The sequence below is a fragment of the Leucopleurus acutus genome (assembly GCF_964270905.1).
Source record: "Leucopleurus acutus genome assembly, chromosome: 10".
Taxonomy (NCBI): Eukaryota; Metazoa; Chordata; class Mammalia; order Artiodactyla; family Delphinidae; genus Leucopleurus; species Leucopleurus acutus.
In genome coordinates, this window is record NC_139153.1 from 85007158 (window position 1) to 85033642 (window position 26485).

Sequence of the window (26485 nt, forward strand, 5' to 3'; positions counted from 1 at the left end):
GGGTGAAGCATTCAATAGCTCCATCAAAAGAGCAGTCATAGCAAACCACTACGTAACAACCGCTGGCTTTCCCCTTTTAAAAGAAAAGCTTTAATGTTCAGTAAAATTGTAATTGTTATCGGAACAATCAAAAACATGAATAACAGACAAAAATATTAACAGAACACTTTATAAACAACATTAATAATAACAGTCAAAACCTACTTATATAGCACTTCAGAATTTTAAAAATGTTTCCGTTCATTTTATCCTTCCAAGATCTGTGAAGATGGGTACAGAAGCTATTCGTGTGATCACCATCTTATAGTTGAAGAATGTGAGCTAAGGGAAGTTAAAAGATTTGCCTGAGATGGGTGGCACGGCTGGTAAGTGTGGAAAGGGCACCCAAGTGAGCATCAGACCTAAATTTGAATCCCAGCTGAGTGACACTGGGCTAAGTTACTGATCTCTCAATTTTACCTTCCTCATCTATAAAATGGCAAATAAAAAAGTTCTTGCCTAATAGGATTACTGAAGATTAAATGATATGACATGTGTAAGGTGTTCAGTATCGTGTCTAGCATACAATAAAAATTCAGTATATCACAGATAATGTTATTAATTTGTTTTCAAAGATGCTAATCCTCATGATAAGATCCCAGCATATACCCTGAGAAAACCAGAAGTCAAAAAGAGTCATGTACCAAAATGTTCATTGCAGCTCTATTTACAATAACCAGGACATGGAAGCAACCTAAGTGTCCATCAACAGATGAATGGATATGTACGATGGAATATTACTCAGCCGTAAAAAGAAATGAAACTGAGTTATTTGTAGTGAGGTGGATGGACCTAGAGTCTGTCACAGAGAGTGAAGTAAGTCCGAAAGAGAAAAACAAATACCGTATGCTAACACATATATATGGAATCTAAGAAAAAAAACCAAAAGTCATGAAGAACCTAGGGGCAAGACGGGAATAAAGACAAAGACCTACTAGAGAATGGACTTGAGGATGTGGGGAGGAGGAAGGGTAAGCTGGGACAAAGTGAGAGAGAGGCATGGACATATATACACTACCAAACGTAAAATAGCTAGCTAGTGGGAAGCAGCCGCATAGCACAGGGAGATCAGCTCGGTGCTTTGTGACCACCTAGAGGGGTGGGATAGGGAGGGTGGGAGGGAGGGAGACGCAAGAGGGAAGAGATATGGGAACATATGTATAACTGATTCACTTTGTTACAATAAAGCAGAAACTAACACACCATTGTAAAGCAATTATACTCCAATAAAGATGTTAAAAAAAAAAAAAGAAAGCCAAGCTTGATCCCATTACTATTCCAGTATGAAGGGGACTAGCGGAGCATTATTATGTAAAGACTAGTCTCTCGGCTCCTATATTCACATGCAAAGCACGATGCCGATGCCAATAGTACAATCTCTCATCACACTGCAGGATGAGCAGCAGAGCAGCAGGATGTTTATAAAGAGCCTGTGAAAAGCAGGAGAGGAGTGGGGGAGGCAGCCACTTGAGAAGTTTCCGAAAGCCACTCGTATTCCGACAGTGCTCTGTCCCTGTGAGAACTCTGAATAATCACTCATTTAGTACATTATTCCAAGAGAGCTACAAGCCATGCCAAGTGAGTCAGTTTAAGACAAATCATTTTCCTCTCTGGCATTAAAATAAACACATTCTGTTCCAGATGGAGTAGCAGAGTCCAGCACTCCTGATAAGAACGACCTCAGGTATCAATACGCTGTTTGAATTCTGTCATGTTCATCAATATAGCGTGACTTTCTGAAAGGTGCCCTGCATGACAGTGTTCATTCAGTTGGAATGAACTCCAGACCTAAGGAGGGAAGCCTGGCTTCCGATGTAGATCCCGACGGGAAATTTCTGTGGAACGTTAAGTGCACAGCGTTAAGTGAAGAACCTTTGCAGATCTCTGCTTTCTGACCTATAAAATTATTTCTAAGGTCTCTTTCTGCTCTACAAATTGACTACTGCATGATTTTTGACCCTATAAAAAGGAATTTCATCCTGCCCTGGGCATCCAATTCGACAGATATTTTGCAGTTAATTCCCTACCACCATCTCTAGCCCGACAATTTATACTCTACAAAGTGATTTCATCCATGATTTCCTTTGATCCACATAACAACCCTGTGAGTAGAGGTGGATTTTAGCAAACCCATTTTATAGATGAGAAAACGGAGACTCGGAGGAGATAAGTGACTTCCTCAAGGTCACGCAGCTGGTTACTGGAATAAGTGAGAAGGGGACTCAGGTGTTTTTGTCTTCTACTCTTGTTTCCTACTCCAGCCACCCTTTTCCAATGCTCTGCCCATTGCCCAAAGGTGTGTCCCTTTCGGCTCTCTTCATTACCTACAATTTTCATCCCCTAATGCTGGTACCTAATGCCACCATGGTGGATGTTCTGGTGACAGGGCTGGTAAAAAAGGGGAGAAAGGATCACAGGATAAATTTGTAATGCAGCCCCTGACCACTTCTTTGTGTCTAGCCCCCAGCTCAGGTCCTTAAACAGCATCTCTTTCCAAGTCCCATGGCCCTCTACACACCAAACCATATTCTTCAACATCCATCCTTCCCATGGCTTCAAATTACTGCCTATATTCCAATGGTTCTCAACTAAATGTTTACCTATAGCCACCTACACAAAACATCCAATGCATATATAATACAGCCTATTAGGAATTTCCACCAGGATATTCTACCATGGCAAGGTCAACCACAACATGTTTGGCCTCCCATTAATCCCACCTAAACAGTAACTGCAACAGCAAAATCAACCATTCTTGCAAAGTTTTTATTGTGAGGTATGGTACCAAACTAGGGCAGAAATTTGCAACTCTCCTTACACTCCACCTACCTCAACTCCTTCCACCACAAGTATCTGTAAAACATGTTAAATTGACTCCTAGACATTTTCTCAAAAGTGGAAATATGCCAAAAATATTGCTCATTAGCACAGAATAGAAATCCCTGAAATATCTGGTAAATGCTCAATTTTCTAGCCTCATTTTTTGTCATCTCTCTATATTCCCCTTATAACTATTCATATCCAGTTATAGGGCAGTTCCCCACATGATCCAGGCTCTGTCTCCATGCTTTCTACAACTGTTCTCTTAGCCTAGAATCCTGTTCCCCTCTGTAGCCAGAATAAATCACCTGTATGCCTCCCTACTCAGCTCAGCTCAAGCATCACCTCCTGGAGGAGATGTTCTTGCTTGTTCCTTCCACGCCCTTCACACTCCAAACTGCATTTGATGATCTCATAGCATCCAGTGGCGACCTCAGTAATCAAATGTGTTATAAAACGGTCAAGAATGCAGTAACGTGGGGATCAAAGAACGCCTTTGAGAATCGATGCACACGCATCCAGAAAAATTGGTATGAGATTTTACATATAACTTTGGAAGTTCATGGAGAGCTAGAGGCACCAGACTCCAGATACACAACCTGTACCTGATAGCAACTGTGAAGCCCTACCCTCTCTCCCCAGGGCCTACCACACTTCTTGGAACAATCTGTAAGAAACATATAAAAAGTATTATAAGCTCAGGAACTTACTGAATGTGGGTTCTGAATAGTCCATCATTTTTCTATTGATCAAAGATAACTCACTGAAGGCGGCATTATGAAAATTTGCATAGATGTATGGGTCCATTTCTGGGATCTCTCTGTAGCATTGGTCTGTCTACCTCTGCATACTGTCCTAATTATGGTAAGTGCTAATATGTGGTAGGGCAAGAGCACGCACCTTCTTGTTCTTCCTCATAAGTGTCTGGACTTATGAAGAAGCCATATATTTCACCCTAAGTACTGGTTTAGCGGCATCTCACAGGTTCTGATTACTAACTACTTTATTGTTTAATTATAAAGATCCTCTAATTCAATTTTGCCCTCCCCTTTGACCCTTGGGTTACAAGTAATTTTTAAATTTATAAACGTGGGGATTTTCCCTTTTTAAAATTTTGTTATTAATTTCTAATTTATTTTAAATGAAACCAGAGAATAACGCCTTTGAAAATTGTTGAGATGTTCTTACAGACCTCATGTCAAATATTTCACGTATCCTTGCAAAGAACTGATCGTCTCCTATTATTGGTGCACTGATCACATAGGTCCACTAGGTCACAACTGAGAATTCTATTGTTCAAATATTCTTTATCATTACTTTATTTACTTGATCAGTTACTGGCAGTCATTTTGAAAGATCTCTACCATAATAGTAAATGTTATTAATTTTTCTTTGTAATTTTGTCTACTTACTCATATATATAAAGCCATATAATTAAATACTTACACAGTTGAAATTATCTCTGGCAAATTGGATCATTTGTCATTATTCACTGATCTATTTTATGTCTAGTAATGCCTTTTTTCTTTTTTGGCCACGCTATGCAGCATGCGGGATCTTAGTTCCCTGACCAGGGATCGAACCCATGCCCCCTGCAGTGGAAGCGCGGAGTCTTAACCACTGGACCACCAGGGAAGTCCTAGTGATTCCTTTTCTACTGCATCGCTAGATGTTGAGTGAGAGCATTCCTTCTGGTGTGGAACTGAACCTGTATTACAGGATGTTTAGGATCATTATCACCTGCCCATGCCAACCCAAAATAATCCCAAACATTTCCTAATGCTCCTCTTGGTATGCAGTATGACCCCTGGTGCACTGCCTCTGTTTTGGTGGTTACACTAGAAAGTTTAACCTGCATACTTTACTTCATGTCTAAAGCAGCACTGTCCAATAGAACTTTCTGAGATGATGGGAATACCTGTGCTGTGCAATATGGGAGCCACGAGCCACAGGTGGCTATTGAGCCCTTTAAATGTGGCTAGTGCAACTGAGAAACTGAATTTTAAATGTCATTGAATTTTAATTAATTTACATTTAAGTGACCATATGTGGCTAATGGACAAGACAATGGACAACCCAGATCTAATGTTGATCCCTTAAGGTTTTTCCAGAATAAAACTAGGATGTTAGACTTCTTTTACTCACTCCTAACTGACTTAGATGCTCACTTCTAGTATTTTACTTGCATTTATTCTTAATTTGACAGCAAACATTAGACATCCATGTTGTTGTCTCATATATGATGTTTCACATTTGGCATTTTCCCTGCTCACTATTCTTTCCTGCAGCTCAGACCCTCTTTCTTTGATAATGTTTCCTTTGTCCTAAAGCATATCCTTTAGGTGTTTATTTAGTGTGGTCTACTGGCAGTAAACTATCTTGGATTTTGTTTGGATGAAATGTTTTCATTGCATCCTCATTCTTAATAGTAGGTTTATTGAGTATATAATTCTTGATCTGTTCTCTCAGAAGCATGAAGATATTATTTCATTGTCTTTTTAGCTTCCTGTCAAGAAATGAGCTGTCCTGTCCGTCTTAATTTTGATCTTTTTAAAGTAATATGGCTTTCCCTTCCCTCTGGCTCCTTTTAAGATCTTGTCTTTGTCTTCAGTGTTTTCCACTTTTCATTATGATGATTCGAGACATAGATTTGCTTCTCTTTCCTGTCTGGGTTTCGCTGGACTTCCTGAATCTGAAGATTCTAGCCTTTCATCAATCCCTGAAATTCTCAGCCACCATCCCCACAATTGTTACCTTGTCCTATTTATCTTCTCTTTCCTTCCGGAAATCTAATTTGGCTTATGTTAAATTTTCTCACTCTATCCATGTTTCTTAACTTTTCTTACATATTCTCCATTTTGTGAGTCTATGTGTACTACCTTGAGACAACTTGAACGAGCAGGCCCTGTATTTGAAATGTGATAATCAGATTTCATTTTGCATGTATCTTCCAAATGATAGTTAGGAGAATCTATATTTCTTAACTGTAAAAATAACTAATGGTACTTAAACCTTGTACAATATTTGTAAAATAAATTGAGTTAATATCCTTAACATGGCAGCTATGCTCACATATTCTTGCAGTGAACAAATGACTAACAAATAACAAATGTAATAAATGTAATTCATTACAAGCAAATACAACTTCCACACTGAAGTGCTCTGAAATTTCTCTTTCTTTTGCTTTGGAAAATATTATATAAAATGTAGGAAAATAAGAAAACTCAGAGAACTCTCCCAGCAAACTGAGTTAGTACTTGCCAAAATGCCACCTACACCCCTCAGGCCTCATTTCCTTGGTAAACCTGATATTTACCAGTGAAGCCCTGGTATTTCACAGTTGAAGCCCTGAGGGAAATGAAGCATTCTCAAGGCCAAAACAAGCATTCTAAAATTTAAGTCCAGAAGGGGAAAATGAAAGTTCCCTTATGTTAAAACATTCAAATCCCAACATTCAAATCCCACTTATTCATCTACGATTACCCCAGGAATAAATGTTAGGATGAAAAACAGGGAAAACAGGAGGTGAGTTGTCATTTAAAAACACCTAAAACAGGCCAGTCCAGAGAAAATATCACTTCGTTTCAAAGAAGGACTTTCTCCACACTTACTGCTTTCTTCTCCTCCAGGAAGTTTGCCAAGAAGCCTGGCTCTTCCGGCCATTTCTTTGGCTTTTCTGAACTAGTATTTTTTTGAAAGATGACTCAAAGAGCTATTTGAACTTATTCTTATCCAGAATTCAAAATGTGTGCTGCTGGCCATGATGCAGGATGAGTAAATATTAAGGATAAAATCTCCCTAATTATCTCAAGACCAAGACAATCCTGCACAAGGAGGCTCAGTCCCAACAAATTAGGTGACTTGCTTGGAGCAAACAGCTAGTAGCAAACCCAGGTCACAAATCCAGGCTTGCTAGTCCCATTTTTTTTAATTCACTACAATAAAAACATATTTTTACAAAAAAGTACATACACTTTAGCTTTTGCTAGTATAACATGTTAATCTTAGAGAATTTCAGAAATAGAGAAAGGACTCTTTTTCTTTTCTTTTTTTTTTTTTTTTGCGGTACGCGGACCTCTCACTGTTGTGGCCTCTCCCGTTGCGGAGCACAGGCTCCGGACGCGCAGGCTCAGCGGCCATGGCTCACGGGCCCAGCCGCTCCGCGGCATGTGGGATCTTCCCGGACCGGGGCACGAACCCGCGTCCCCTGCATCGGCAGACGGACTCTCGACCACTGCGCCACCAGGGAAGCCCGAAAGGACTCTTTTTTAACCAAACAAAATATAATACTACTAGTGAAATAAATTAGGACACAGTTGTTTAATTTGAGAAACTGAATATTGATTGTAGTAAAAATACATTCTTTTCCTACATAATTTTAAGAAAATCAAGGTGCTGGAAAGCTATATAAAATAGATAAAAGGGGATTTTTTTTTTAAATCATAAAATGATGTCCACTTGTCAGGTCAACTGGAAGGGAAAAGAAAGGAAGTAACTGTCTATAGTCTGTTGAAAGTATCAAAAACTGTGAACTCAGTGAAAGGGAAATTAATAAGTAACATTTAATTAAGAAGTTGTGGTTGAGGATTTGCTTTGATTCATGCCAGAAGTCCCTGAAGGGAAGAGAAGGGAAGAGAACTTGCAACTCAAAAGGATTGAGAGTAAAGAAAACAAGGGAGTGGGGAATAGAAAAAATCAGGGCATTTGGGAGCCTGGGACCTCAGAGACAGAATGAGAGAAAAGCAGGTGATGACACTTGCAAATAAGGAAGCTGTAATGAACGGAGAACACTGGTGACACTGACAAGGGGCCAGAAAGGTCAGCCTCAAAAAATCTGGGGAATGTCTATTTACAGAAAAATATTTTTGGTCCTAAATATATTGTTATTATTTCAGGCTTTTAAAAATTCAAATGCCTTTTACTTTAGACCTCTGCCTTCTACTCCCTTCCAAGAATGACTGGCAAGAGTCTATTCCAACCATCTGGTGTGCTGGGGAGGAAACGGACCAAAATTTCAAGGGATAGCTTGTGGTTTAGACCAGTTGAAACAAGTGCCCGTAGGAAGCTGTTTGACAGGAAAGTTCCAGTTGCAACGTTTCGTGCTGATTTAAATGACAGCCCATTCTTAGTATATAAGGAATTCTTACAAAAACTTTAAAGGAAAAAGGCAATAGATACAAATATGTAATTTACAAAAGAAGAAATACAAATGGATGATAAAACTACTTGAGGCCTCGCTGGCTACTAAAGAAATCCAAAAGACAAAATGAGATTTTTTTTAACCTGTTACACTGACAAATATTAAAACGTTAAAATGCTTAGTATTGGTGAGGGGGGGACAAAACAAGCAACTGGGTACACTACTGGAAAAGTTTGTGAATACATACGAACGTATCAAACGTGTGTACCATTTGACCTCGGAATGGATCAACTACAGGCATTGACTCTAATAGGATTAATCAGAAATTAGAAAATAAATCATGCTGGCTGTGAGATAATAGAAAATATATATTGGTCTCTGCCCCCAGTTCCTGGCACAGAGCTCCCGAAACCCTTGTAATTTCCTAAGTGATAAGAACACTAGGGGCATCTTTTGTTCTAATATTTGGTCCTTGATCCTGGTTCCTTACACAGGGCTCCTGAAACCCTTGTAACTTCCTGGGTGATGGGGGTGTCTTTTGCTTTATTGGGTGGGCTCTTGGATGGCTCCTGGATGAGGGCTGGTCACTGGAAAGACCAAGCCATGATTAGAAGCTTGGAATTTTCAGCTCCACACCCCCCTCCTAAGGAGGGCTAAAAATGGAGTTAATGACTGGCCATGCCTACATGACGAAGCCTCCATCAAAACCCCAAAAGGGGCTTCCCTGGTGGCGCAGTGGTTGAGAGTCCGCCTGCCGATGCGGGGGACACGGGTTCGTGCCCCGGTCCGGGAAGATCCCACATGCCGCGGAGCGGCTGGGCCCGTGAGCCATGGCCGCTGAGCCTGCGCGTCCGGAGCCTGTGCTCTGCAACGGGAGAGGCCACAACAGTGAGAGGCCCGCGTACCGCAAAAAAAAAAAAACCCAAAAGTATGGGTTCAGAGGGTTGGTGAACACGTGGAGGTGTGGGAGAGTGGTGTGCTCCAAGAGAGCATGGAAGCCCTGAAACCTTTCCCACATACCTGGACCTGTACATTTCTTCCATCTGGCTGTTCATCTATATCTTTTATCATATCCTTTAATAAACTGGTAAACATAAGTGTTTCCCTGAGTTCTGGGAGCCACTCTGGCAAGTCAATTGAACTGGAGGAGGGGTTATAAGAACCTCGGATTTATTGCCAATTGGTCGGGAGCTCAGGTACAAACTGGACTTCCAGTTGGTATCTGAAGTGGGGTGGGGGCAGTCTTGTGGGACTGAGCCCTTAAACTGTGGGATCTAATGCTATCTCTAGGTAGATAATATCTGAATTGAGTTAAATAGTAGGACACCCAGCTCGGGGGTTGGGGGGGGGAACCCCTCACATCTGGTGACCAGAAGTGTCAAAAATGAGGAGTTCTGTGTGAAAGTAAAGGAGAGACACAGAGGAGGACTGAGCTTCTCCAATACACTGGGACATCTATACAATGAAATACCATGTAGCCACTAAAATGATGATGAGTACTCACTGATCTGGAACTGTATTCACGATATTGTACCAAATATAAAAAAGTACGTGTAGTATGATCACATACGTATAATTGTGTGTGTAGACAGAGAATGTTTGGAAATTCACTAAAATATTAAGAATGATGCTGTCCCCGGGATTTCAAGTGATTTTTACTGTTCAAATGTTTCACAAAGAGTAGTTTCATTTTTTACAGTCAGAAGTAAATAAGCAACAAAGATGACTTTATTTTAAATGTGTAAGAAAGTATCCTTTTTACATATTTGATCCTTCATGGAGGATAAAACAAGTGCTGTTAGGTAACAACTGATCTAGCAGAACTCTATATCAACCAACCAGTCCTTTTCCTACCCCTTTGTCTTTGCTCAGAATGTATTCAAAATAACCACAGTTAAGTAAAATAAAAATGATACACAAGAGTCTCTCTGTATTGTACTACAGGAAGAAAGGGGCTTAAACGCCTAAATAATCCACAACGCTCTCTCCCACATTAATTAAATTTACAAACAGAATAATTAGCATGTTGCAAAGTTATGACTGAGTTGCTCATCAAATCCCGCTGAGCTACAGCAATTGAGTTCTCAGAAGAAAACGAACCAAATAAACACAGTAATTTAGATAAGGTCTTTTTAAGGCATCCTTGAACCCACTGAAAATGATGAAAACTTTCGGAAAGTGAAATGTCTTCTGCTGTAGCTGTTTTTTGAAGTTACATTAGGAAAAAGCTGGTCTTAGGTTACTCTCGTCGCTTAAATTTCAAAGATTTTTTTTTTTCAACCTATGAGCCTATAGACAAGTCTCTGCTACTTTGGGTGCCTTGTAACTTCATTCTAAATCCCTCTTTAATCTTTCAACCAGCTCTTTACCTAGTGGCAAACTCTCCACATACGCAGAAGCTTGGCACTGTAAGCACACAGCTCCGTCATCTCTCCCATTCTCTAAATCGAATGTAGTAACAGGAGATATTTTTTCGCGAAGCAGACTTCTCTTTCTAAGCAAAAATCAATCTTTCCCTTATCAGTGACCACCTGTCATACGTTAAATACGGTTAGAGATTTACCATCAAAAACAAAATTGAATTTGATAGGTTTTACTTGACCTTATTATGCAAAAAGTTATTCCAAAAACTACAGATGAAGCTGGGAAAGGACGGTATTCAATTTTTACTACACGTGCACACGTGCACGCACACACGCGCCTATAAAATATAGGCTAGCATGGTATGAAATGCTATCATACATAGTTAAGTCATAACGATTCCATTTTCCAAAATAACAGAAACCACAAACCTTGAGTTGTTCATCTACAACTCTCGTAACTTCTCCGGCCATCGATTCCAGGGTCTCCTGAATTGGACTGGATAACAAGCCACTGGCTCCCGCCCAAGATGCACCACCAGCGTGGTATAAATTTGGTAACAACTGTAAGAAAAATAAAAGTAACCTCTCCATGATAAATGTTTAAATAAGCACCAAAGTCACTGCAGAGTTCATAAAACAGGGTCCAGAAATACTAGAGATACACAAAGATCGTCTTGATGAAAGGCCCTTTATACCAATTAAAAAACTGAGGTCCAGCTTTAAACCCAGAGGAACAGTACCTTACCTGTTTGTGCCTTAAAGTCTTCATCTCGGGTGTGAGAGTATCTGACTAATCCACAAGATTCCTCCTACTTATAAAATTCAATGATTGTGTGATTCTAATAGCAGAGCCTGGACCAGATCCCAGGTTTCCTGACTCCCAGTTAGTCCTTTCTCTATGAAATCACACTTTGGGGACCACAGTCTAAGTTGAGAGAAGCTTCCTTTTAGAGGTGACCGAGGAGAGTTTCGTGCTATCAGTTTGGCAGTAGAATCATGTGCAATGAGTTGTTACTCATTGAAACTACAACTACCTCCCAGTTACCTAGAACCTGATTATACCCTTTGTAAATCACACTGACCCTCTGCTTTTAATTCTATACAGCCGGCTGGCTGTATCCGAGGCTGCAGAACCCGCGGATAAGGAGGCCCACCTGTGCTACACCGTTTTATATATAAGGGATTTGAGCATCCACAGATTTTGGTATCTGCAGGGGGTCCTGGAACCAATCCCCCCGCAGATTCTGAGGGACAACTGTATTTTGATTATTGGTAATTAGCACGGGTACAGAAAGGAGGCAAAGACTAACTCAGTTCACCTTGCCACTTGTTAGTAACCTTGAAATTGGGTAGAAAAGGAAATTTAGTTAGAACTAGTTTCTAAAACTAGTTTAAAGTCTTTTTATTCCACAGGACTCATGTAGCTGGAAGTGAAACTCACCGTTTTAGAGTTCTTAGCATCACGCATGAGCCTTTCTGCTGATTTTAGATCTTCCTGGACAGCATCTCCCCCACAGTTTCGTAAAGAGTTGAGATGATCTTGTACTTTCACACATATTCTGTCAATCATCTGCTCCACACATAACAAGGAGAGCAAAAGCACCCAAGTCAGCACAGCCAATGTTCAGACAAAAGGAAACACTGAATGAGGATGAATACTTCTCCTAACTGGACTCTTCAAGACGGCTTATAGCCAATTATTAATTTATCTATTTCTATAAGAAACCTTTAGCAACGTTAATTCCAAACAAACATGTAAGGGATTTTGGTCCCCTCTCCTGCCTTAGGAAATGCAGCATGTAGAACAAAAGTGAATACTTCTTGATGATTCAGAATCTCATAGCTACTCAGTGACATTTTGCTTGATAGTAACTCTCCTTCATCAATTTTTATTGAGTACCCTCTATGCGTGAGACATAGTGCTGGGTACTGAGGAAACAGAAAAAGGAGATGTACAATTCTGAGGCAGCTGATGACAAAATGATGCCCACAGCCAGTTGGTCTCAATATTATGGAAATCAGGACATCCCTGGAAATTAATATTTTTTAATTAGTTCAATTGTATCAGGTAATTTTCTACCAAAACAAGCATAAGCTGAGGTTTTATTATATTAACATAGGCAATAATCAAGTTAATAACATCTAGTTTCTATTCTATTAAGGTCCTTCTCCCATGTTGATTACATCTGAATCACTTTCAGATGTTTCATGGATTTAAACATAAAACCCACAGGGTAGTGGCAGATCACTACTGTGGACAAAAACTAGTACAGAAGGGTAAGATTATGCTCTATTCTATTTGTATGTATAAAGAGAAACGTGAACAAAGCTAAGACGTCTGAAGAAAAAGACAATTACAGTGCGGTTTTAAAAGTTTCTCCAATATTTTTTTTAATAGATCTTTATTGGAGTATAATTGCTTCACAATACTGTGTTAGTTTCTGTTGTACAACAAAGCGAATCAGCCATATGCATACACATATCCCCATATCCCCTCCCTCTTGAGCCGCCCTCCCACCCTCCCTATCCCACCTCTCTAGGTCATCGCAAGGCTAATCTCCCCGTGCTGTGCGGCTGCTTCCCACTAGCCATCCATTTTACATTTGGTAGTGTATATATGTCAATGCTACTCTCTCACTTCATCCCAGCTTCCCACCCCTCCACCCCAGATGTTCAAGTCTATTCTCCATGTCTACATCTTTATTCCTGCCCTGCCACTAGGTTCATCAGTACCATTTTTTTTTCTTTTTTAGATTCCATATATATGTGTTGATCAGAGCTGCAGATCGTCTATTCTTAAAAAAAACTTATTTATTCCCCAGAGACCCTACATATCAAGTCGTATCCTTCCTGATAATTCATTCAGCAGAGGTGACGATCCAGCAACAACCTTTTTTATTTAAATTCACACTTCTCTATTTAGTTTGAATTATTTGGTATAACAGCTATAGGAAGCCAAAATGAGCCCTCCTTCCCCCATAAATTCCACCATAATAGAAACTTTACTACACTGCTCAGCAAACTGAAGGTCTGATTATAGAGCCCGCATCTACCTGCTGCAGTATCACCGATTCTCCTGCCTTTCTCTTTTAAAAAATCAGGTTCGTAACGTCTACTCCATCTTCTTTTCTAGTGTATGATGAAGACAATCCAGTAAAATAACATCACTCAAAGCACTTAGTCTCTTGACAAAGGGTCAGTGATGCTAATGTTAATGTATGACCTCTAAAAATGGTTCGTTATTCACCTGACCCAGAAAACCCCACAAAATCATGCAAGTCAAGAGGTTCAAATCCCCGCGTTCACTTTAAGAACACTTGTGAAACTGCCCAGGCCGTTAAGGGTACACAGATCCAAAAAGCCACCAAGTATCTGAAGGATGTCACTTTAAAGAAGCAATGTGTGCCATTCTGCCATTACAATGGTGGAGCTCGTAGGTGTGCCCTGGCCAAACAATGGGGCTGGACGCAGGGTTGGTGGCCCAAAAAAGAGTGCTGAATTTTTACTGCACATGCTCAAAAATGCAGAGAGTAATGCTGAACTTAAGGGCTTCGATGGTCATTGAGCACATCCAGGTGAACAAAGCCCCCAGGATGGGGTGTAGGACTTACAGAGCTCATGGTCAGATCAACCCATACATGAGCTCTCCCTGCCACACTGAGATGATCTTCACTGAAAAAGAACAGACTGTTCCTAAACCAGAAGAGGAGGTTGCCCAGAAGAAAAAGATATCCCAGAAGAAACTGAAGAAACAAAAACTTATGGCCTAGTAATAAAAGACACAAAAAATAAATGCAAATAAAAGTAAAAAAGAACAGCTCCTATGACTGTAAAATGTACTGAGGCTACATAAGTGAACTATGTGCAACTCTCGTAGGAAAAAGAAGTTACATGAATAATGTTTCTCATATAATAATCATCTCCCTAACCAAAATCTAAGCTTGTAGGCAGGGAGCACATCTTAATTTTCTGCATTTACACAGAGTCCTGAAGAGAACTATGTTTTTTTTAATCTTAATTGATATAAATTCCAGCTCTTCCAACTATTGTATTGATCTGTGCTTCCTGAAACAAAAATGGTCATCAATAATTCATATCTCACCAAGAATGAATACCTAATTTCAAGAAACAAAATGAACCCCGTACTAAGAAAGGAACTGATATACATCTGAGGCCACAAAAGACTAATTTGAGAGGCATGTGGATGTGGTACCATAAAATTGATCACCTTTAATAATCATGAGACCAGAGACCCTTGAAGCGTGTGCCATTAAGCATACACCAAGGAGAGAGGGTCTAAATGAACTCAGCAAAATGGTCTTTAAGTAGAACTTTTAAAATCACGTCCAAAAGAAACATAAAAATTTCGTTCTTTGATTCGAATAAGACATTAAATCTCACAAGTCTCAAAGGTTCTTCTGTACACACACTTGCTAAGGTTCAGCACAGCCCAATAGATCACATTCAGATGCTTTGCAACTAAAGACCTCAAGGCCCAGAAAAGTGAAACTACTTAAGATGACACAGAACGATTACACAGAGTACCAACTGGAGATTTTGAAAACAGGAAACCAAGGATTTTGACTCTCAGTTCATATTCAAGTCCCTAAGATACACAAATAAAAACAAAGGAAACTGCAGTCTGAAAGACTGTCATCTCTTTGGTTATCTCATGAACGACCTCAGGGTAGATGATTGCATTTGGGCTCTTGATTTTCAACTCCCTACTTTACCCTAAGCCCTAGTGTCCCATTTTCTAAAGCACCCCAGGAAAGTTGTTAACTGCCATAGCTTGAGAAGCTCACTTTTTTCCAAGGAAATGTACTTGGACTTGGTCTTCTCTGAGCCCTCATCTGTCTTCCCATGTTCTTCTACAGGTCACGTCTTCCCCCTTGAGAGCACTCTGAACAGTCACAAGCTCTCTTCCATGTGACAGTCTTGCCCAGTCTTATCTTCTCTAATCTTTTCTTCTTCAGGATTGACATTCCCAGTTCCTTCTACCATTCTACTGTGACACCACTGTGTGGTCCCTGACTGCCACCTCTCCCTGTCCACCCCAGGTCACTTCTCTGAATTCTCCCTCCATCTAACACCGTCACAAAACATGCCTCCCCCCCTCAATAAAATAGATTGTAACACAGGAAGAGTGGATCAGTAAGCTGAACGGGGCTACCACCTTTCTTAACATAGAAAATATACTTTCATTTATGTGGTATAAGTCAAATTGGCTTCTTTGGCAACTAAATCACACAGCAACTCACATGTCACTTGGTGGTGACCACTTAGGCTTTTCCAAACATACTGGGCTATAGAACCCAAGTGCAGAACTTAGAACCATTCGCAATAAATGCTATCTTCGGTTGCTTGCAACTTGTTACAACTGTTCTCAGTCCCAGCAAATAGCTTACTCGTGGAAAATTTTATCTTCCTCCACGTCTATTTCTTTATTCAATTCAAAAGAAATATACTCAACACCTTGCACTGAATGAGATACAGTCCTGAGTAAGATATACCCTTTGCCACCAAGCAACGTAAAAATCTAGAAGTGGAAAGACATATTAGCAATAACACAAGATATAAAGTTTGCATAATGTAATATCCACAAAGACAGGCACATTTTGTTCACTGCCAAAGCTCCATCTCCTATAATAGTGCCTGCCATATCACAGACCCTTATAAGTGTTTATTCAATGACTAAATAAATGACAGAAAGTTCTAAAGGATTTCAGTCAAGGGAGGGATCACATGTAGCTGATGCTAAAGGTAGCTTTTAGACTGGGCCCTGAAAGATTTCTACAAACTGAGAAAAGAGAAGGGAATTTTAAAAGCAAAGAATGAACATAAGCAATGGCATATCCAGACACTTGATTCCTATTTCCTGATTAGGAACAGAGGTACTTTACTGTGGGAGATCAGACTGGAATGCTGAGTTGAGGCAAGATAGTATAAGACTCAGGCACAGGTTAAGGAGTTGAAACACCGTGTACAAGGCATAGAGCATCTATTCCCCCAGCTTCTCCCACAATTGTGAAGATCTAAAAATTCCTTACCCCGTAGCACTCACAGTGACTCGGCTTCCCTGATACAAAGGAAAAGGGCTGTAAAAAGCACAAGGAGAAAAGAAGATATACAGACTGCCAACAAACACATGAAAGAATGCTCAACATCATTAGTCATTAGAGAAATGCAAATCAAAACTACAATGAGATATCATCTCACACCCCGGTCAGAATGGCCATCATCAAAAAATCTAGAAACAATAAATGCTGGAGAGGGTGTGGAGAAAAGCGAACACTCTTGCACTGCTAGTGGGAATGTGAATTGGTAGAGCCACTATGGAGAACAGTATGGAGGTTCCTTAAAAAAAACTACAAATAGAACTACCATATGACCCAGCAATCCCACTACTGGGCATATACCCTGAGAAAAACAGAATTCAAAAAGAGTCATTTACCAAAATATTCATCGCAGCTCTATTTACAATAGCCAGGAGATGGAAATAACCTAAGTGTCCATCATCGGATGAATGGATAAAGAAGATGTGGCACATATATACAATGGAATATTACTCAGCCATAAAAAGAAACGAAATTGAGCTATTTGTAATGAGGTGGATGGATCTAGAGTCTGTCATACAGAGTGAAGTAAGTCAGAAAGAGAAAGACAAATACCGTATGCTAACACATATATATGGAATCTAAGAAAATAAAATGTCATGAAGAACCTAGCGGTAAGACGGGAATAAAGACACAGACCTACTAGAGAATGGACTTGAGGATGTGGGGAGGGGGAAGGGTAAGCTGTGACAAACTGAGAAAGTGGCACTACCAAACGTGAAATGGATAGCTAGTGGGAGGCAGCCGCATAGCACAGGGAGATCAGCTCGGTGCTTTGTGACCGCCTAGAGGGGTGGGATGGGGAGGGTGGGAGGGAGGGAGATGCAAGAGAGAAGAGATATGGGAACATATGTATATGTATAGCTGATTCATTTTGTTGTAGAGCAGAGGCTGACACACCATTGTGGAGCAATGATACTCCAATAAAGATGTAAAAAAAAAAAAAGCACAAGGAGACATAGAAGATGAATAAACTAGTTTTTGCAGTGCTTGTAAAAGAAGACATAGGAGGGAGTTAATAAAAAGCCTTAACAAGAGGAGAGGCAATAGAAACGGAAAGAAAAGAATGGCTGTAAAAAACACCTTGAAGGTAAATGGACAGTCAATAGTGACCTTGGATGAAGAAAGCAAACGAGGCATCCAAGATGACTCCAGGAGCTCTATCCTCAGTGAATGATGATGTCACTGAGAGAAATGGCAAAATCGGTTGTTCTAAGGGATGAGTTTGGTCGTAGTGACCGTGCTCTCTCAGAGGGCCATCTGGATGAAGATGCTGAACAAGCAGTTGAAAAAAAAGGATTTTCTGGAAAGAAACAGGGACTGAGAGGATAGATCCAGGAGTCATCCACAGATGAGAGTTAAAAATGGCAGAAGCAGATCAGATAGCACTAAGTACAAAACTCTGAAAAATGATTGCATTTGAAGGATAAAAAGAGAAAGTTACGTAGAAAGGAGACAAAGAGCAGTAGAAAAATATTCAGAACAGCTCACTGCCGGATGAACCAAGAAGTGCGTCTTAAGAAAGATGAAACAGTCTATAATAATGATAATAATCGTGATAATAAAAATATAGCTACAAACAATGTTTACCAGTGAGGAGCCAAGTACTTTGCACGCATCACCTCACTGGATTGTCACAGCACCTTCTGAGTCATTCTCCCCTTTTTTACAGATGAAATCAAGCCATAAAGAGGTTAGTAAATGACTAACAACAGTTCCCACCGAGAGGGAATAGCAGAGCCTGTACTTAAATCCAGGCCATCTGACTTGAGAGCCCAAGTTCCTGACCACTACACATACAGACGGCCTCCTTTCATCAAAAGACGAAGAGGGAGAAAAGGCCTCTGACTCGGTGACCAGGTCCATTGAGAGCCATCTCGGCAGACAGATTGGGACAGAGGGCACATTCTGAAAGGTTGCAAAGTGAGTGGGTAGCAAAGAAGTCATGAAAGCAAGTATAAAAATCTGCACATGAAAGGAAGGAAAGAGAGTGTGCTAAGTAAATAGGTCTAGGCAATAAAATTGTTTTGTTTTTTCTTTTAAGGGTGAGAAGGCTTAGCATAGTTTATCAATTCTGGGCCTGTCTTTGTAAATAAAGTTTTATTGGAACAGCCACACTCACTCATGAAGATATTGTCTATGGCTGCTTTTGCTCTACAATAGCACAGCTGAGTAGTTGCAACAGAGACCATACAGGCTGTAAAGCCTATTTACTGTTTGGTTTTTTATAGAAGAAGTTTGCTAACTCTTGATTAAGAGGGTTTATAAGATGGAAAAGAAGCGATCAAAAGCAGAGGTGGAATGTTGAGTCATGTGAAGGTCAGCGGTGGAGTGTCGTCATGTGAAGGTCTTTCCTAAACAAAGACCAGAGACAAAAACAAATATGTGAACAATTATGAGACTGCAATGTTTCACTGAAACATATTTTAATCCCTCAGTGTCACCCGGGAATGATGACTGGCTATGCGGTTGGCAGAAGTAGTCACAGAGGGTCTATTCTTTCTGTGTTCCTATTTCTGGAAACTTCAATAAGAAGTTTCAATAAGAAGGAGATAAATCTCTCCTAAGGTGACTGAAACAATTAAAGTCTGAAAACTGCTAATCATCATGTCCTAAGAAATCCCTAAAGCAAAAAGGTAGCAGTATACCTACTGCATAATGACTCAAATAATTCAGAATGATTTATTCACCCAGGCAGAATGAAACATCTGTATATGCCTCCGGTGTATAATTTCCTCGATTGAGAAGACGAAACCTACTTTTAAGAATTAGCATTAAAGGTTGTGGCAGTAATTTTTTTGGATGAGCAAAACCCCTGTAAATGAGGAAAAAAGTTAAAAGGATATTGTATTACAAAAAGCCTGCATTATGGTAGCTCATAAAGGAACCCAAGGCAAAGGTTCAATGTAAGATTTTAGCACTCTCATTGCTTTTAATGTTAAACACTAAAACCAGGAAATAACAGTAAACCATAAAGTACTAAAGGCTAATATTGGTCTGCTGCAGGAAAACAATTTAGATTTTTTAAGGCACTGGTAAGGTCAAAATAATGTTTTCCTTCTCAAAACTCCCTGTTACTTCACTAATATTCATAATTACTGTTTTTCTTTTTCTCAACACGTATCGCTTTACTTTTCTTTATATAAATAATACACGCTTACTGTAAAGCATTCAAACAATACTGTGAAGTATAAGAGAATAAAAATCACCTAATCACAGCACCTGAGAGAACCATCATTAACATTTTGGTGAACACTTTTCACAAATCTCTATGTATATCTATGCAGTCATCCATATAATTTTACCTACTTAAATATTACACGCAACTCATTTATTATGGACGTCGTTCCTTCACTCTCTTTTAAGAAAAAAGAACAACAAAAAATTAAAATGACACTCCATCCCAAAGCAGTAAAATACATATTCTTTTCAAGAGCACATGGAACGTGCTCCAGGATAGATCACATGCTGGGCCACAAAACAATTCTCAATATATTTAAAAAGATTGAAATCATACCAAGCATCTTTTCTGATCAGTATAAGACTAGAAATCAACTAAAAGAAAAAAAGTGCAAAACCACAAACATGTGGAGGCTAAACAATATGCAACTAAACAACCAATGGATCACTGAAGAAGTCAAAGAGGAAATCAAAAAACACCTGTAGACAAATGAAAATGGAAACACAATGATCCAAAATCTATGGGACGCAGCAAAAGCAGTTCTAAGAGGGATGTTTATAGCAATACAAGCCTATCCTGGGAAATAAGAACAATCGCAAATAAATAACATAACTCTGCACCTAAAGGAACTCAAAAAAGGAGAACAAACAAAACCAAAGTTAGTAGAAGGAAAGAAATCCTAAAGATCAGAGTGGAAATAAAAGAAATAGAGACTAAAAAAACAAAAATAGAAAAGATTAATGAAGCTAAGAGCTGGTTCTTTGAAAATATCAACAAAACTGATAAACCTTTAGCCAGACTAATCAAGGAAAAAGAGAGAGAGGGCTCAAATAAATAAATCAGAAATGAAAGAGAAGTTACAAGTGACATTACAGAAATACAAACAATAAGAGATTACTACAAATATACACCAATAAAATGAACAACCTAGAAGAAATAAATTCCTAGAAACATACAATCTCCCGTGACTGGATCAGTAAGAAATAAAAAATATGAACAGACCAATTACCAGTAATGAAATGAAATCAGTAATAAAAAAAAAAATTCCCAACAAACAAACGTCCAGGACCAGATGGCTTCACAGGTGAATTCTACCAAATACTGAGAGAAGACTTAACACTTACCCTTCTCAAAGTATACCAAAAAATTGAAGAGGAAGAAACACTTCCAAAGTCATTCTATGAGATGAGTGTTACCCTGATACCAAAACCAAAGACACCACAAAAAATTAAAATGACATCTGCCCAAGGTAAGAAAATAGAACAAACCATACAAAATGGTCTCAAATGACAAAACTTTCCCTACCAGTCAGCTCCTCTCAATCTGCTGAAATAAACATTTTTGAAAACCCTGTTTTAATTCTTTTGGTGGCTTCCATTTTAACTTTAAATAGATTTACATCTGTATTTTTTATTTATGAATTATAGAATATAGATTATTCCATGAAACAAAAAGTAAAAATTTAGTATACTTATACTACCACTCACCTTTCTCCCTCTTCAACTCCGAATTTTAATTAGTTTCATTACTTTTACATTAAAATTTCCAACATGTAAATTTTTCAGTGTAGCAATAATTAGGTGTTCCCTTCCTGTCTAAGTTGATATTAAAATTTTAAGTCCACTCAAATGCAGGTATAGAATTATGATTATGGGATTCATAGAGAAAGAAATGTAATCCTGTATCTTTTAATTCTGCAGCTCAAAGCAGAGTTTCCCAAAGTGGCAACTTTTTAAAGCTTTCTTTCAGCTCTTATAACTTCTATGATTTCGTTTCTGGTTCAGTTTCTTATTTATACCTCGTACTGTATACTTTCTTGTTTTTCTTTGTTACGCTGGAGAATTTCCTCAAAAAGCCTTTTTTCATATGGAATATTGGGGGTAAAATTTCTGGGTCCATGTCTGAGTACAGTTTTAGTCTGCCCTCACATCTGTTTGATAAAATGACTAGATATAGAATTCTTGGTCCAAAACAAATCCCCCTCTGAACCTCATTTGTTTCTAGTAATTGAGACTGATGCTAAGAATTGGTTCCAGTTCCCTTGTAAGGTAGCCTGTTTATTCTGTCTGGAACTCTTTAAGATGTTTTTTCTTTATTCTCGGTGTTCTGACGAGGTGTGGGCCTTTACCCATTCATCCATATCAATTTCAGTAGGTCAACCCCAAGATTCATATGAAATGCTTTTCTATTATTTTCTCTTTTTTAACTTTTTCTATTATGTCTCTTTTTAAATTTCAAGGTTCCTATTAGAAGGCTATTGGTCACTTTTAATCTCTTCACGATTCTGACTTACTTTTCTCTCATATATTTTATCTGTCTTTTTACTGCATGTTTTAAGATTTTCTCTTGTTTTCTACCAGAGAAACAGCTTAATTTGTGCCCTATTGGTTAATTTAATTCTATATTACAGTTTTCATATTTTCAACTGTTAAGCATAGTTTCTTATTCTCTGATTATTCTTTTTCATAGCAGCTCATTCCTATTTTATGGATATAATATTTTCTCAATTCCTTCTGAACTTACTTATTACAATATTTTTTTAAAGTCCTCTGCCATACTCTGAATTATCTGAGCTCAGTTCTTTGGTATATCTTCTTGTTTCTTTGACATCCTATAGGTTTTCCTCAAATATCTTATGTTCCTTGGTTTTGGTTAACATTTTTGGAGGAAAACATTCCATACTTTTTTTATTCTAAAGTTGGGTAGAGAGAAGAGGAATGAAGTAAAAAACAGTTTAGTTTCCCTTCAGCACTTGCGTTAATTAACATTCAACAAATTCTTAAATATTCAGAAGAATAATTCTTAACAAATTCTTAATTATTCAGAAGAATCTGGGAATTTGTTTCCTACTCATAGAAGTGGGAGGGAGTAGAAGAAAAAGAATAGGATGTCTCCAAAGTAGCAAATTTGATTACCCTCAGACTTTTATCATCTGTAATCCAGGGTTCCTAATAGCTGTATATAAATCTAAGATACACCTTACTGACAATCTTAAAAGGCAGAAATCATCAACAATGAAAAATGCATATTTAACATTTCTAAACTCTACTTAACATTTGTTGTCATTTTCAGAAATAGGTTCTTACTGCCCCATTGGGAATGATTCAAACGATAAAAATCCTTGGTCCCTGGTTCTTTAAAGGGTCAGTTCAGCATGTGTAGGAGGAGGAACTGCCACTGGGAGAAGACTGGCACCTTCTTACCTGCTGCGTGGTGCTGGTGACAATGCCCTGCTGTAGGCGGTAGGCCTGCTCTTGAAGGTATTTTCTAGTCTCGTGATTCCGGAGCAGATAGTTTTCTATCTGGAAATTAAGCACATGTCTCTCTCAAGAACACATTTCGACTCAGCAGAGAGTAAAATCATAAGTGCAACAGCCAGTTGCTAAACTGAAGACCCAAGCAACTAATTCACACATCCTGCCAGGGCCTTGACCCCACAAAACGTATGAGATGGGGAAACTGGCTATGGTCGCGATGCATTACAGGTGTTTTTAGTTAGAAATTTCACTCGCAGGTAACCAGGGTAATTTTTATGTGACTCAGTAGTTGACAGAGATGAGCAAGTGTTTAATTGCCTGCAGGGTTAGAGACCCCTTTTAGTGACTTCTCATCACTTTCCTGTACACGATCGCAATCTTTCTCTCTCACAAATTTTTAACCACTAAACAGTTCAGAAGCTAAATAAATATCCCTACGGTGTATGGATGGTCCTTTCTGAACCCCTTGGCCTTATCCACCAGCACTCAGAAAATTCTTTATTTTAAGGGAAAAAAAGGAGAAAATAGGTACAAAATTGGAAGGATACAGGCTGGTACAACTCAAAACCATATACCAATTTCCTTAATCCACCAGGTTTACATGTTTTCTCAAAAACAGGAATGCTTTTAGCAAAATTACCAAAAATAAGAAAATGGATTTCTACAGAAAATGAGAAATCTTGAAGTTGCTTGACAATCTATATTTTTATACATAGACAATGTTTTATGAAAAATTCAAACATACAAATGATAACTAGATTGAAATAAAGTATTGAAGAAGAACAATATACAATGGATATATAATACATTGAAAAATGTAAACTATTGATTATAATGAATACGTATTAATGTGTTTTTTTAAAGAATGATTGAGATGATTAAGTATGCCATCTATTTTTTTTCAGTTGTTGTTTTTATTTGTTTTCATAATGCAACTTAACCATTTGGCTTCTAATTTGTCACTACAGTTCCCTGGTTAAGAATTTCTAGTAACTGTGAGGCCTTCAGGATTATTACATTTTCATTTTCATTTTGCATATGCTAAAATGACTACTACTTAATACCAATTAGGAATAATTAAAATATAGGCTATAATTATTATCATCCTTGGAAACCATAAAGCAGAACAAAATGTACCATTCTACTAAACATAAATGAAGATATTATAAAAAAGATCCCTGAAATGAAGCATCATTAAAGTGACACATTAATACCATGACATTATATTACATTAATTTTCTCTTGCTGCTTCCCAAGAAGTCATCTCTTTCCAAGGTGACATTACCATCAAGGTAGAATGTCTTTGCTAAAAAAAGATTCTGCCTAAAACATGACAGGCACACTGCCACCCAGCTTTGGGTGATTTTGTTTTGTTCTACATTTGGCCTCGTTAAGCCCTGGCCATGGGCCAGTTCTGAGAGCAGCTTGTTTATTCAGGAGGCTCAGCTCACACACAGGCAGCGCACCCAAGGCTGGCCCATGCGCTTCCAGGCCTTCCCCAGGTGCACCAACAGTGTTTCACAGACTGAGCCCGGAGGGAATATTTTAGGAAAAAAAATAAAATTCAAAGCTCATTTCTAAAAGCTAGTGCAAGGGGAAGGAAGAAAAACAATGCTTAAGTGTCTTTAATAACGGTGAAAGTTATTTGCTGAAAGTATTTGCATCGGGAAAGTTTACAAGGTAAACTTTCCTTCTGTGCACCATTAGAGACCAAGACAGAGAACCAGGACAGGACACGGGCCTGACTCAGGTCAAAAGGAAAGAGGAAGAGCCAAAAGTGTCATTAATCACATTTGCCAGTACCCCTGGGCAGCAGTGACCTGGGAGACAGTCTACAGTCAGTCAGACATCTTCAGTCTCATTGCTGAAAATAGCAGCAGCACAGAGGGCAAAAATAATCTGTTTTAATAAAGGAATCTTATATTTAAAAAAAATAAAGATTGAGTATAGAATCACAATATTGTTTTTCAGTAGAGTAAAATTAAAGAGCCTTAATTCTTCCAGAGGACAGTTCTGTTAAAATGAAAACTTGAGGGGCTTCCCTGGTGGCACAGTAGTTGAGAGTCCGCCTGCCGATGCAGGGGACACGGGTTCGTGCCCCAGTCCGGGAAGATCCCACATGCCGCGGGGCGGCTGGGCCCGTGAGCCATGGCCGCTGAGCCTCCACGTCCGGAGCCTGTGCTCCACAACGGGAGAGGCCACAACAGTGAGCAGGCCCGCGTACCGCAAAAAAAAAAAAAGAAAACTTGAATATATAAGAGCATAGTTAAATACTATAGCGAAAAAAACAATAAATATGAGCTTTAAAGTCACCAATTTTCATTTAAAAAAGACACAACTTTTATAATTAATATATTTGCATACTCTGCATTTGCTCTTTGTTTCTTCTTTTAACCTCCCCTCTTTTTCTGCCTTCTCTGGTTTTAAGTATTGTATATGATTGCACTTTTCTCTCCTTTCTTAGAATATTAAGTATACTTCTTTATAAATATTTTAGTGGTTTCCCTAGTGTCTGCAATATACATTTACAATTCATCCAACTCCTCTTTCAAATAACACTGCAGTTGTCCCTTGAACAAACAGGTTTGAACTGCACAGGTCTGCTTATAAGTGGATATTTTTCAGCAGTAAATACTACAGCATACATGGTCCATGGTTGGTTGAATCCATGCATGAAGACAAGAAGGGCCAACTATAAGGTATACTCAGATTAAGCCCCATGCTGTCCACGGGTCAACTGTATACCGTTTCACAAATAGTGCAGGTACAGGTACATTATAAGGGAGTATCACCAATTTCTCCCTTTCACCCCTTGTAACACTGCTGTCTTAGAAAGTATTTCTTCTTTATTTTTGAAGGAAAATATTGCTAGATACAGAATTCTAGGCTGCTGGGTTTTTTTTTCAACACTTTAAATAAATATTTCACTCTACTTTCTTCTTGCTTGCATGCTTTGTGACTCAAAGTCTGATGTAATTCTTACCCTTATTTCTCAATATGTAAGGTATATTTTTCCTCTGGCTTCCTTCAAGATTTTCTCTGTCTTTGGTTTTCTGCAGTTTGAATATGATATGCCTACACATCATTTTTTTTTTGCGGGGGAGGCGGTATTTATCCTGCTTGGTGTTCTCTGAGATCCCTGGATCTGTGGTTTGATGTCTGTCATTAATTTTGGAAAACTGTCAGTCATTATTACTTCAGACATTTCTTCTGTTCTTTTCTCTTTCTTGTCCTTCTGGTATTCCCAATACCAGGATGTTCAATGTTTTGTAATTGCCCCATAGTTCTGGGATCTTCTGTTCTTTTTTCCCCCTATTCTTTTTCTCCTCTTTGCATTTCAATCTGGGAAGTTTCTACTGACATATCTTCCAGGTCAATGATTCTTTCCTCAGCTGTGTCCAGTCCACTGATGAGCTCATAAAAGGCATTTTTTTGCTTGTTACAGCATTTCTGATCTCTAGCATTCCCTTTTGATTTTTTTAGAGTTCCTGTCTCTCTGCTTTTATTACCTATTTGTTCTTGCTTTTTTTTTTTTTTTTTTTACTTTTTCCATTAGAGCCCTTAACATA

General features: G+C 38.7%; 1 protein-coding gene and 1 pseudogene across 6 annotated transcripts in view; one reads left to right on the plus strand and one right to left on the minus strand.

Annotated features, from left to right (window-relative positions):
• The window catches only part of CARMIL1 (capping protein regulator and myosin 1 linker 1), a 323350-nt gene that overhangs the window by 63315 nt on the left and 233550 nt on the right, over positions 1-26485 (minus strand). For all 5 annotated transcript variants that reach the window (XM_082847980.1, XM_082847981.1, XM_082847979.1 and 2 more), the window contains 3 exons: positions 22863-22961; positions 11804-11932; positions 10792-10923 (listed from right to left, as the gene is read on the minus strand). In XM_082847980.1, coding sequence (XP_082704106.1) covers positions 10792-10923; positions 11804-11932; positions 22863-22961 — 360 coding nt within the window. The remainder of the gene's footprint in view (positions 1-10791; positions 10924-11803; positions 11933-22862; positions 22962-26485) is intronic.
• On the plus strand, positions 13594-14267 carry LOC309967947 (large ribosomal subunit protein uL22-like; annotated as a pseudogene). The gene has a single exon. The product of its transcript is annotated as a large ribosomal subunit protein uL22-like (transcript).